Below are 14,271 nucleotides of genomic sequence, written 5' to 3'. Positions count from 1 at the left end.
AGAGCTGAACTTGAACTGTTGTTCAAGCTCTTTGGCAACACGTTACACATGATTTCCAAGTGTGAGTGACACAAGGACACATTAGCATGCCATGAGAAAATGTGTATGAGGCGTGAGGGCTCAGGCTGGAATACTTGTTCTCATTACATTCACACAGCTCACAACTGTGTCTGCAGAAAAACAGCGATGTTCAAAGTTTGGGTGCTGAATACTGAGTTGATGCAGGGGTGGTCTACTGGGACAAATGGCCACATTATGTTTGCTTCTGGTAATGCAATGATCACAGTGTTGAAGACTGTAGGTTTTTGAAACGCATATAATATAACTGACTTTAGAGTTTATATATTTTTTTATTCATAATATTTTTTTATAGCACCAAAAAAACAAACACAAAAAACATTACCTACAATAGCCTGACCAGAGTGAATGTGCAGCTTTTCAAGTTAAAATAGAAAAAATGTTTTTTTACAAGTTGGAAGTGAGACAAAAGCCAATGTTGTTAATAAGTTATTCTGAAGAGATATAAAAGTAATTTGTCACATAAGACCAAGCTGCAACATCCCGTTTAGAAAGATGAAGCCTATGTGGATGTGCAATAAGTTGCTGTTCTTCAAGGATCAGCCTGAGACTGGCTGCAGAAAGACCGGAAACCACATACACACTCAGCCAAAAAAACTAAAAAAAGTTACCACTTAACTCCAGCAGGGGGTGAAATGTTTCTTACTGACTCACGTGATGTGCATTTATGCCTGGGTCATGACGGCTTTGGTCTGAAACACTGATTTTGCTCTCAGCACACTGTACATGGGGCTGAATTTTTTTCTAACGCTGCAATTTAGAAGATATTAGGATCATTTGATTGTCCAATCAGAGACACAGCTTAGCTCATGTGACTGATGGGCTCCCTATAGCAGTTGGAAAGGAAGCTGAAAGCCTGTGTTGTATCCAATGTGGCTGCATCCGCTGAACGGCTTCATTTCACTTTTTCAGAAACAGAAGGGTGACGTTGCGGAGACTATAATAGTTAATATAGTCTGTGCATTTGTCTTTCAGACATCTTTTCAACTCTAGCAGTCCCCTCAACTGATTAAATTGTTTGTTTAAAAGTGATACTGTGGCAGGTCAGGGAATGTTTCAACAGAAAAAAAAGCATGCATGGAACTAATATTTTTACTTCTGGCTACTACTGATAATAAATATTTCACTTAATAACCCTCTTGTACGGCATTCAGTGTGTTAAAAAGATCCTTCACTGAAGCAAGTTTCATCTCATAACCTCAAAAGCAATAACAAACTATATAACCGAGAATGAACATTGCAACTATGGTTGAATATTTCTTTTGCAGCGATGTGTGCAGTCATGATGGTGCAAAAAACGAAATGGAAAAATCAAGACTGGCTGCTTTTAATTTAATTGAAAGGTCAAGATGTTTTTCAAAACAAAAACTACTCAGCAGGAAGGGATCACTAATTTCCATGGTGGCACTGGAAAAACTTTTTTAACTATGTGACCTTTGTTTTGATAAGGGAGAGTGTTTTTACTGGTCTTTTTTTTTTTTTTTTTTTAAACGTTCCCAAAAGTTTTTCTTTTGATGTGTTTCACTGACCTTTTCAATTATCATTTTTTGTTTGTCCTTGCCTTGATGCTGAGATGTGCTGTGCCTCTATGGCAATTAACCTGATGAAGTCAAACAGGTGTATTTCAACCACAGTCATTGTTGCATTTGCCCCTGGGTCTTTGTCTAATGTTGTAAAGCCAACAAAATCAACACTGACTCTTTTTCCCACTCCATAGGTTAAAAAAAAACAAAACAAACAACAACAAAAAAAGCTTTAGTGAGACAAACCAGACAAAATTCTGTGAGCTGAATTTATATTTAAACCCTGTGGCATAGCATTGCTGCTTAGCACAAGCTCCTCTGCTGAAATTGAATTGGATGGAGCTTAAGAGGGAGACACTGTATTTGTAGAGTTAAGAGAAGGAGACAGTTGATGATAGAAAAGAATAGTTGTGACCAGGAGTTGAACTACTGACTGCTGCGACCAAGACTCCAGCTTCCGTGCAAGGGGATTGAGCTATCGCTGCTTAGCCAGCCCAGCTTATAACTATCTTTGTGTTAATGCATTATACCACTGGAGTGTGATGAATCATGCAGCTATTTTTTCCACTTGCCTGGTTGATTGTGTTCTCACTGCAAAAAAACTGCTCCAGGGTTTGAATGGAGGCGAGTTGAGACCACCTCCTCGATGCGATCTTAGGTTGCTTGTTGCGGTATGCATTAAAGCTTGACTGTGTATTCAATTGAAACAGGCCAAGAAGGGAACCGCTGACTGTTTTGGAGCATCGATCCAGGTATGAAAGCTCTTGGTGGTTCTGAGTTGCAATCTAGTTGAGAAGAATTAATTGAAATTTTGTTTTTTTCATGACAGCTTCTTCTTCTTCTGTTTTTCATTCTTTGTAGTTTATCAAAAAAAACAACTGTCTTTCCAGCTCTTTTTCATGGTATTGTTTTTTTGTGTGCAGATGTTCAACTGTTTGCATCAACCATTGTGCACACACTAATGCACCTGCAACAGGACTAAAAGCCGACACGGACATGCTGCTTGTTGTAGTGGATTGCCTTTCTCTCACAGGTTTCAAGTTTTAATCTCGGGGGCATCAATTTTCTACCCTGTTTGTTTTTCTTATGTCTCTCCAAGTAGATGACTGGGTGCATGAAGGCAGAAAATTCAACTTGGAACTTCAACAAAGAATAAAACTCATTAAATGCTTGTCACGGTGTTCAATCCAATGCGTTTTATCTATTTTTGAGCAGATGTGCTACCTGGCAAGGAGCAACAGCTGCCCAAAAATAGTATTCATAAACCAATAGTATGTCTTATTTACGGCACTGACCCATGACATTTTGATGTTTCCTGGTAAAAAAATCACTAATGCTCAAAACAAACAAACAAACTTTAAGTTTCAGACGCAATACCTATATCGGTATCTTTATATTTCAAAATTTAGAACAGAATATTTTAAAAAAACCATAAAAGTAGAATCACATAGTCTTACAGACTGCTGTATATCCTTCCTGACAACACCCAGCCCATCTGATATTGTGCACCATGTGTTGAGTCTCATATCGATTACACCTGTCTGATGCAGCTGCCTGTGCGTTCATCCCTTTGTTTCTTTCTGATCCAGACCGCACGTGCATGACATGCATCCGTGTCCACACAAACACACCGGTACATGAAAGACACTACCAACTGTGCAGACACTGAGGCTTTGTGCTGCTCATAAGGCTCTCTCGGTATCAGACAAGCCTGGTCTGGTTCTGTGGGAAGCTCTGCGGGAGCTGTCTGGACTTTCTGATTGAAGGAAAATCTCGTTACGGATTAGCTGCAGGGGAAAAATGTGATTAATGCCAAGAGGGGACAGTCATATAACATACATTAGTATGCTCACAGAGAGTGTTCCAGCACTACTGAGAAGGGTGTAGTTATTAGATAGCTCCACTCCTCTTTAAAACAATGAGCAGAGTGCACCGCTATGCGTAAGGAAGTTGTGATATGCACCAACCATTACTCAAGGTCAGTTGTGTCCTTCTGAGAGGTGCTGCTCTGTGTGTATAAAAATAACTATATGTGAATCAAAACAAGAAACGCCTTTAAGTATGTAGACAACTGTCTATTACTACAGAACAATCTGCATTTAAGAGTGTTTCTTCTTTATGTCCAAAATGATGAAATTGTTTCATTAAGATGTCCTGAGTGGGTATCAAGAGTTATCTGACACTTCTGCTGCAAGATTTGCAAGCTAAACACAAAATGCTGACACAAGTCTCCACAGTGAAGTCAAGAAATGCTTCAGCTCCCTGGTTTCCATCCTAACACAGCTAAATGTCTCATGGCGGCACAATCCATATATATCCAGCTGACTGTTTAGGATGACACTGCAGTGACCACCAGCATAAAGTAGCAATCCTTCAAAATAAGGAAAAAAATATTTTTAGAGCAGTGAGTCAGGACATGTGAAGAGTAGGACTTGCAGCGAGGCTGTAAGAATAGCCAACAGAGAAACTATGCATGCAACTTAAGGGGCATTGACAGAAGTGCTCTGATGGTTTGAAATTTTCTTCAGAGTTGAATTATTTTCCCAGCTTGAGTTTCTGTTTGCCAGGTTGCTGCTCAAGCATCCTCCTAAGAGGTCAAATTTGACTCGTTGCTGATAAAAATTCAGATACATTCTCCTCACAGAATAACTCCAGCAGCTGCATCAAAACAAAGTGCCTCATGAAAATTTAAAATATATTTCCCAAACTATTGAAGTTTCAAATTCAGAACCTTGACTCATTACAATAAAGTTTTAGTTTAAAAACAAGATCCATTCATACTCTTGCCCTGCTGCATTCAAATCCATCAGGAGATTTTGACATCGCACACTTCCAGGCCTGAATGATATATTAAGGGCCAAAATTGATAATGAGTATGTTCTAATATTTATTTTCTTATGAAACAGTTTTATTCTTTCAAACAATCATTTATTACCTATCAACAAGCCTCCATACCATAACACCATCCACCAACACAAAGAACAAAAAGAACAAGCACAAACACCAATCGCAGTGTTATAGATGTTGATATTTTTCATTTCATTAAAGGAGAATAACATCATCACAACTTTCAAAATATATGTAAAAATTAAGCAATGGGTAGGAAAAAGTCTGAAAGACATAATGAAGGAACACAAAGCACAGGCGCCTGCAAATTGCAGTATCACCAAAAACCTAAGCGCTTTGTGTTCACTGGCATTTGAAAACTGTTCACCAGAGTCAATACTGAGCAGGGACAGACTCACCAAAGTGACACCCCCCACACCCACCTCACACTTTTTATGTGGTTGCACTTTACCTTTTGAAAACTACCTGTCATGTCTGGTTGGATGTATGTTGTTGGTTGACTCTACTTTAGTCAGCTAATCACATTGTTAAAGCATTCAGTTTAAATCCTAGGGAAACTGGTTGAAAAAAGCCAAAGTTTGTTGGATCCAGGATTTTGACAGACCTTTTATAAGTGAAAAAAGAAAACAAGTACTTTTCCATGAGGACCAGAACCTTCCTTTGGTTTCTGTTTCAACGACATTGATGCAGTCTGAATTGGTTGGTTTGGAACTTACTGTATGTCAGTCATCACTTTTTTTCACCTTTGTCATACTAACCACCAGGTTTGCATCACCTACACAAAAAATATCACAAATCTTACCACATCAACAGCAGCTGACAGTTATTGGTTTTTGGTATTGGCTAAAGAGTCAGTATTTTTGCATATAGCTTTTGCTTTTTTACTTTTCTCAGAACATGAGTGTGCGGTTAATAATTTTGGGTCTTTTGAACTCTAACAGAAGGACAGCTCTAACTTACACATAAGACACCATGAATACATCTGTTTAGGATATGTTATTGACTGTATGCATTTCATTTTTATTCATCAACAGTTTGTAAGACAGCCTTTCAAGAGCGCAAAACCAAAGAAGCAGCCTTCTGCCTCTTATATTGGTAAAACCTTGCACTGTCTGCTTTGGGCAGGAAAACATTTGATGCGCAACTTCAGTGTTCGCTGTTCACAATGTGCTAACTTATCAAAGAGTGGTTGGATTAATCAAAAGCTCAAATTTCTTGTTGGACTTGCTTTTTCCCTGAACTCATGCAGACAGATGGACCCTTTAATGAGAAGCACAGCAGAGAATCTGATTTTATCTGAGAAACTGGATGTGTCTCTGAGGTTAGTGCGGGCAGTGAGGCCTGTCTGTCAGCCTGTGGCAGATTGAATGATCCCTGGCCATAGCACCGGTCCCCTGCCATTACCTCCATGATGTTTTCTTCATTGCTAAATGTCACATCAATATTCGCTGCCAGCTAATTAATCTTGTCTCGAACAGGACCTGGTGGTATCTCACATTTTGCTGAATACAGATGGCGCCTTCGCGGGACCTTCAGTCGTTACACATATTGCCCAGAACAGTCATATGTTGCAGTTCAAAGAGTCTGCAGCCTCATGCATCCTTTACTTCTCAAAAGTGCAAGGTTTCAAGCAAAAAAACCAGAGCAGTGAAGGCGGTATCAGCACAGCTTGACTTTATTCGATTGTGGGCAGAGGGTATTTCAAGGATAGATGGAAAAAGAAACAATTTTTCACAGGATGTTCTACAGGAGAAGGATTTAAGTCTGCTGTAGTCTGAGAGTGATAGCCTCAGCTTTACAAGGGTGACATGACATGAGCAGGTGATTACTGAAGACGAACAAGGTCAGATGATTCAGTGGCCCTCCTGTTGCTGCATGAATGAGCGCTGGAAGAATAAAAGGGCTTATGTTGTCTAATCAGGACCCATTGTTCTTAAGAACACGAGTGTCTCAGTATGCAAGTCAGATATCACAGCAAGCCAGTGCATTTGAACAGCCAATATTTCCCTCTGACATCAAGCTCATGGTAGAAGGCTCAGACTGCATTACATTGTGCTGCTGTCTCCAAGGTTGCAATTTGTAGAAATGTAAGGGACCTAAAGCATAGCTTTTATTTGTGCTCATTTTTACTGCCCAGCAACTGAAAAGTCAGTCATAGGTAATGAGGACAATCTACAGCAACACAGGCTATAACTCAAAGTAATACAACATAACACATCACCAAATAAAACAGTCTGACACTAGTCAACTATTAATTGAGTAGGGGATAATGTGGTGAGCAGAAAAATAAGGAACAGAATTCTCTCAGGGAACAAGCAGACCTTAATACCAGAGGCTAAATGCAAATGTGAGCTGTTTTAAGCTGCTCTAACATTTCCAATAACTTAGCTGGGCCTGCTCTCCCTCCAGATTTTAACAGATACCATCATTTACAGGGAGGGTCTGCAGGAATTTTCATTACTTGTCAGTAAACACATCATTCAAACTGGACTTCTCATTGGGTCAGTGCCAGCGGCAGCACACACCAACAGCCTCCAATTGTGACTATGTGAACACATTCACTAGCCCGGCAACAACCTGTAGCATCACATTTCTACCTGGGAGAGACTCAAGATCCATGCACCTGATTTAGCATGTTAGCACAAGCTAATCACAAGTGTCTGACACATACTAAGTCACGTCACTCTTCTCCCCATGCTGCTCTCCAAGTGCCCCAAAACAAAAGAAAGTCGAGCCAAGCTACACCGTTGTTTAGTAAAAGGCTTTATCTGTTTGCTGTTTCATTTCACTTTGGTTGTTTTTTCTTGCTATGTGCTGCTTCCACTATTGTAGCCACTCTGGATGGCTTCTTCCACTTACTGATCAAAACGTAAAGCCACTTGTGCGCTGGGCCCACTGTGATTGGCTGATGTAACCACACTTTCTACCCAGAAACATCCCGATGCAACCAAAACATTAACATACAGGCTGAGGAGAGGGTTCAAGGAAGACACAGATACTGACACACATGCATAAAGGCCCATAGGAGACAATTAAGCAGGATTATTCCTGCAAAAGTTGACATTTCAATTTTTATGGAAAATCCTGCAGACTTCACCTTTAAGCCTCCCTCACTAAGAATGATGTTAGGGGAAGCAGTCAATGTAATAAACATGGTGAAAAGTTTTCCATCTGACTATGTCAAATCTGTTACTGTGTGCATGATTGTCTTGAAGGAAACGCATCACAGAACATTATATGCTATTTCAAGCTACGCCTGTCGTTGAGCAAGTATAATGTAGTCATTTTAATAATGACAGAGGTTTGAAGGAATTGTTTCTTTCCCTGAGGTAAACATAACACTAATATTTTCTTTCTATTTATATCATGACATTGAGTTGCTTGCAACTATTTTAAGCCCCAGGTGATTCAGTAACCCTCTTGCAGAAAAATCTTGTTGCTAAGCAATATTAGCCAAAACCAGAGAGGGTACTTGTACTTGAAAATTTGAATACCCTTAGAATCAGAAAGCATGAAGCATGCAGGGGCCTTTTCAGATTTAGGAGGAGTTTCTTTTCTTCTGGGGTTCAGATATTGTAAAAGACTGCAGCAGAGCTCAGCCCTTACCTGTCCCACATAGACCAGCAGTCTCGCATTTAAAGGGCTCTCATCAGGACTCAGCCAGAATTCAGAGTTATCGTCGGACGATACAGAGAACTGGAAATCACCTGGAGCGAGAGGAAAATGATCAAAGTGAGTGTTAGTGGGAGTGGATATGTGTAACCACAGATAACTGCAATCACACCAGTATCAAAGAAGCACAACTTCATCAAATAGATCCATAGGAGTAAAACGTATTTAAGATGATTTGCCAGATGGCCGCTGGCAGGGGTCAGATGTTACACACGTGGTCACAGATGAATAAATAAAACTGTTATTAGAGCTTTCCAATCCATATGTGACAGCTGTGTGAATGACAACAACACTGTGCACAGAGATGCACTGACAGCGATTAAACAGTCAGTAGAGTCTGGCGAATAAGATCATGCGTGATTTTAAAGACATAGATTGGATTAAGTCTTCAGTGTTATGAGTGTGCTATGGATGTGATGTGTTACATATTTTTCTCCTTGTGACTGATGTCCAGCTTAAGCATGTGGCTGGACATTTACTTTTGTATCATGAAACAAGAAACAGCTGATATCTGTGACTGCGAAAATCAAGATGCATTGGGTATTACAACATGAACTGTGCACTAAAAAGCAAACAAAAGGCACAAGTTAGCTAAAACAATGTGTAAAGCATAAAAATATTACCAAGTACTGTGCTTATGTTCTGTAATTTGATAGTGTTATGTTTTTGTTTCACATACTTAAAGAAGCAGAATTGCACCTCGATACAGCGAACAATTAGTTACAACTGCCTCAATCTACAGTAACATCTTCAAGGTCAAACCCTGGGATGGAGGCTGGAGGGCACTTGTTAGAGCGCTTGTTGGAATCCAGAGGATTGTCTGACCTTTGAGCCATCATCCAGAGAGATTCAAACCACCAGCAAAAGCTACATGAAAGACTGAAATGAACACTAATCTAATTAATAAGCTCATATTCTGCAATTTGTGTAAGGGCACTTGGGCGTAAGGCTTTTTAGTTACCATAGCAACAGGGCTTGATGGTAGGTCTGTGAGGGCAATGAGATTTAGCTGTGAGATCTCTGGCATTCAGCCCTAATAAAAATGTGAATATCTACTATATTAGTGGCTCTGAGGCAGTTGGATTAATCCAGGCTGGGGAAATTGTCGACTTTCATAAAGAACACATGCTTCAAGGCCCTTAGCCCCTGAGGATTTATTCGCTAATAAGATGAGCTAGTTACCATCTCTGTACGGGTGAAGGAAGCCAAATATTCTCAGGCCATAGTTCTTCCATTTTGGAGCCACTGCCAGCTTCTTTATTGTGGTTCTGGTCTGCAAAAACAAACAGAGATACAATGAGGTCAGGAATACAGCAGTTGTTGCTTTAACTCATGAAGGAAAAGGATGAACAGGTATTTTACCCTAAAAACTAAAGCAACTGGTTTACAGTCATAGCTTAACACCTAAGACTAGGCAAAGCACCAAACAAAAGTGTGAAGAGGTTTATACTGCATGCTCTGCAAATATAAGCACATCTAACTCACCACCTGTCAGCTAAAAACATCATTAATTGCTTCCTTGTTCCACAGATTAAGGAAGGGTCTGCAGAATTTTCCTGTCAAGTTTCGCAGGAATAATCGAGCTCAATGGTTACTTTTGGGCCTCTATACATGTGTGTCAGTGTCTGTGTCTGCCTTGAGCCTTCTCCTCTGCCTGTATGTTGATATTTAGGTTGTTTTGGGACGTTTCTGGGTGGAGAGTAAGCATGGTTACATCAGCCAATCACAGCAAGCCCAGTGCACAAGTGACTTTGCATGTTGATCAGTAAGTGAAAGAAGCTATTCTGAGTTGCTACAACTGTGGCCATAACACAGAGCAAGAAAAACAACCTAAGTGAAACGAAACACCACATTGATAAAGCTCTTTACAAACTGAGGGTGAAGTTTGGCTCAACTTTTACAAACGTCTGGGCACTTGGAGAGAAGCTGGGCGTAAAGGGGAACGTGCGTTAGGGCCAATCCCAATTCTACCCCCTAGCCCTTGTCAAACCCCTTAGCCCTTGGTTTTGCACGTGTAGTGAAGGGGTGTCCCAATTCTCCGTAAGATCAAGGGAAAGGGCTACACATGCCTTCAAACGAAGACAAACCAGGACCACTTGAAACCAAGGGTTTTAATACAATTTTCCCATGGTATAAATCTATTTTTTCAGATATTCAATCCTTTGCTACTTCACAATGATATTAGCCATGTTTAGAACTGTTTTTTTTTTTAATCCCTTGTTATAACGATCTAGCTAACAACTGCTATAGCCACAGCTACAGCTACTAATAGCCACACCAATGTCAGACCAGGGTGATGGGTCTGCAGTGGACGGACTTCACTGTGGTGGGCTGTGTTTCATGAGAGATTGGACAGCTAAGTTGCATTCAGGAGCTGCATCAGCTACATAAGCTATGAAAAGCGAATGTAACAGTATTCAGAAGCTTTATAATAGAGCTTTTGAATACCATAACGTTTGCGTAACATGGCTGAGCTGTCTCGTTACTTATGTGACACGGTGCAAGGTAGCGGTGTCTGTTTGCTGTGAGTTTGTCACCTTAATCTGACATGGGTTTATCATCAGCTTGTAAAAATCTGTTTTGTTTGGAAGTGAGTAACAGTTAGATGCTCTCTACAACAGTCAGAGAGCATCTAGGGGTGATGACGTAGTGGGGATCGAGTAGCGTCTCATTTCTAAGAGATGTTTTCTGTACCCCTTCCCCTTGGCCCTTAAAACTGAGGGTCAAGGGGAAGGGGTAGGAAAGACATTTGGGATTGGCCTTAGAATGAATCAAATGTTTTTTATTAGCTTGTGCTAATATGCCAAGTCTGGTGCACGTTTCTTAAGTCTCTTCCATGTAGAGACCCACTACTGCAGGTGGTTGCTGGGCTAGTGAATGTGTTCAGGTAGTCCAGCACTGGTCCAAGAAAGAGGAGCTCAGTTTGAATCTTGTGTTTACTAACAAGTAACAAAAATTCCTGCAGACTCTTCCTTTAGTATGTTTGTCAACAAAATCTATGAAATCTGCAGACAAAAACTAGCAGGGTAACTCAGCCTGATTGGTGATACTCACATGAGGGTAGAGAGGGAAGTGCAGATTCTTTCTGAGTTGGGCTACAGATGAGCCACACCAATCCTCGAACACATGCAGGTTTGCCTGGCCCTTATACTGCAAACACACAATCAGACATGGAGAGGAAACAGGTCAGTACATGCAGCAGAGTAACAGCAACACATTTCCATCTGCTATATGAGCTGGTGTCAGGAGAATGATCTCTGTGCTGGGATGTGCTGCATGTCATTTAAGATCTCCACTGCCACCAGGAGAGAAGAGTTCTTGGGGATATGTGAATTCAAATGTTCTCACTATCCTCGATAAGAAAAAGTGACAGAGAGCTCATCAGGAGTACCAAGGGGGGAGAGCGCGAACTGAGAACGTCTGGAGCAGTTTGTCAGAGCTCATCCCCTGCCCATACACTGACATTTGTCTGAATTACACAGGGAAATCACAGGACACAGCAAGGACAGATGGTGAAACCAGTCTGCCTTGGGGAAGTGTTCCCTCTCACACAGATGCACACACTTGCAGATCTGCCCAAATATGAGAAAAAATGACTCTCGGATGACTCGAGTGTCAAAGTCATACTGCTCTGGAAGTGAGGGCTTCTGGGTAACATACATTTTAAGAATCACAAATAAAGGGCAGGGATAAAAAATAACTTCTTTACCCTCTTATATGAACAAGTATTAATCATATAGCATTTTATACAGAGAAAATGAGACACAGACCAGGGGTGGTGTTTTAATACCTTCAGATACAGCAGAGATCAAAGGTGCAGAGAAATGTGCATTTGCATGATTTCACATCTGCAAACAAACACACATTTGCAGATGCACAGAAGCTAAGCCTTACTCTTCTGGCATCTGTCTCACTTTATGATTCGCAAACTCTTTAAACTTTCATACTGCATGATCAACCAACTATACCAACACACATCTACTTTCTGCTCCCACATATGCCAGCCTGTAATGCGTGACAGCAGTCCCAGCAGGCTCTCACTGTAATGCTGCCACAGATATTTGGAGTTAAGCAGAAAGCCGATTCCTACCAAAAGACATGAAGAGACGGGCTCCCTGGTTGGATCAAAGCAAAAGCTATGGCCCAATTTTTTTCTTTTGATGAAGGTAACCCTTTTTTGTGTGCGTAGCTGCCAGCTTTGTAGTCAACAAGTGTTGGGTTTTAAATCAATTAATCTGGCTGGGAAAATGACCTCATCAGCACACTCTAAAATGTGATTTTGCATATTTATTCTTCTCGCATATTATTGTATGTCAATATGACAATGACCTGTTTTTTCCATTTGTGCTATTACAAGTTGCCTTTGAAAGTAAGAGCGCTAGTCAGGACGGTGCTGTGTAGGATGGAAGAATAATTGTGGCGCTGCTGTGTAACAGCAAAGTACGAGTGTGTATGCATGCATGTAGGTGTGTGCGTGTGGCTATGGAGAGAGGAAATCCTTACAAACTTTAACTGGCATTTCCTATACCCGTTAATCGCAATAATAAATAATTAAGTTACTAAACATATTTGTTTCATACAAATCTCAACAGAGACAAATCCCATAATACAAAAAAGAAAAGAAACATGCACATTGTATTGTCCTATTTCAACGTGGAGGTCATGCTTGTTCGTCTGTTTTGTATTTAATTTTTCAGATGGGACCTACACACGTAAGAAGGATGATGAAGGGGTATCATGAAAAGAGTGCATGCTGCTGAGACATGAATTGGATCAGTGCTAGACTTAGCATCAGCCTTACCATGAAGCAAAACATCAGGTTTATACTGTTTCAGCCTAAGTATCTTACATCATCAAACTTGTAGGGATTATGCATAGCTATAAGCTTGTATAAGATTAAAAACCAAATGATTAATAATAAATGCTTTTATTTTCTATGTATTTTATCTGAATTTCACTTATTTATTTGACAGTGACCCCACACTATATCAAGCAGACTGCATGGGTCCAGGGGTTCACAGGGTCCTTATAGTGAACAAAATGAAAAGCTGTCTTCGTTTGGGGTCACCCAAGTTTTAGCCTACACAGCAATGTCCTGACTGGTGCTCTTACTTTGAAAGGTAACTTCCAGTTGTACAATATGACAAAAACAGGAGTTTTTTTTGTTTCTGTCTACTGACACTTTATTTTCTGTTTTTGGAAATGGAAAATGAAAATCAACCAGTTTTTCAATTTGTATTTCTAAATTTGAAAACTAAAATCAAATAAATACTTGTTTTTTTGTTTGATACAGGTTTTTCAATTTTTATTTCAAAATTTGAGAAAAAAAAAATACAAAAAATTACCACCGATTTGTTTTTTGATATCATTTTTTGAATAGAAAATCCAATTACCAAAACATACACAGACCCTACAACCTTCGAAATAACATCTTGAATACCTTTGTGAATTAATTTTTTTTTATCACCATAAGTAAGAACCTCCCATGTCAACCTTCCATGTTAAGGAACAAGTGTCTGTGCCTCATAGCTCAAACCTGACTTTTGAACCCCACGATACAGACCATGTGTCTGGAAAATAGATTTATAATGTCTAACAACAACCTGAAAAAGTTAACATAATTAACAAATATAAATTACATAAACAAAAATGAAAGGTTAGCATAACTGAAACCTTTAGTTGAGTTGAATTAGAATAATTATGTCAAACAACTACCTGAAGAAGTTGAGTTAACTTACCAGTCTAAGTCAACCAAAGTAAGACAAGGGTTGACTGAAAACATTTAATTTTATGAAGATAACTTCTGTTGGTGTTAAAACAACAAAATGCATTTTTTGACCTAACATAGAATTTTGGGGCAGCCCCTTACATTATATTTTTGCATTTTATTTTTACGTTTAAACAACAAGTTGCATTTAACAGTGCAGGTTTAGAGAGGTGAGACAGGTCTTTTCTAGGGCAAACCTTGAAGACTGCTACTCTGCATCCATTCTGACGTTTAAGGTAAAAAGACAGTGATGAAATGTGTCGTGCTCTTTCACTATCATACAGGCATTCCAACAGAAGGCCTGACCCACACTGATACTCCTCATCCCTCACCCTCGCTCCTTACGGTCACCTACGTGCCCCGAACACTGACAGCAGCAGCAGC

At 39.9% G+C, this 14,271-nt stretch overlaps 1 protein-coding gene across 1 annotated transcript in view; it reads right to left on the bottom strand.

Annotated features, from left to right (window-relative positions):
- b4galnt4a (beta-1,4-N-acetyl-galactosaminyl transferase 4a) overlaps positions 1-14,271 on the bottom strand; it is a 209,132-nt gene that overhangs the window by 71,209 nt on the left and 123,652 nt on the right. The window contains exons 4-6 of the mRNA XM_074677975.1: positions 11,175-11,270; positions 9,303-9,393; positions 8,055-8,155 (exon numbers count right to left, since the gene is read on the bottom strand). Of these exons, the coding sequence (XP_074534076.1) occupies positions 8,055-8,155; positions 9,303-9,393; positions 11,175-11,270 (288 nt within the window). The remainder of the gene's footprint in view (positions 1-8,054; positions 8,156-9,302; positions 9,394-11,174; positions 11,271-14,271) is intronic.

This window comes from Halichoeres trimaculatus, unplaced genomic scaffold, assembly GCF_033239565.1.
Source record: "Halichoeres trimaculatus isolate MK-OKI-2021-1 unplaced genomic scaffold, fHalTri1.1 fHalTri1_scaffold_10, whole genome shotgun sequence".
Classification (NCBI taxonomy): Eukaryota; Metazoa; Chordata; class Actinopteri; order Labriformes; family Labridae; genus Halichoeres; species Halichoeres trimaculatus.
The sequence above is the reverse complement of the archived record's forward strand: the minus strand, read 5'-3'. Positions and strand labels throughout refer to the sequence as shown.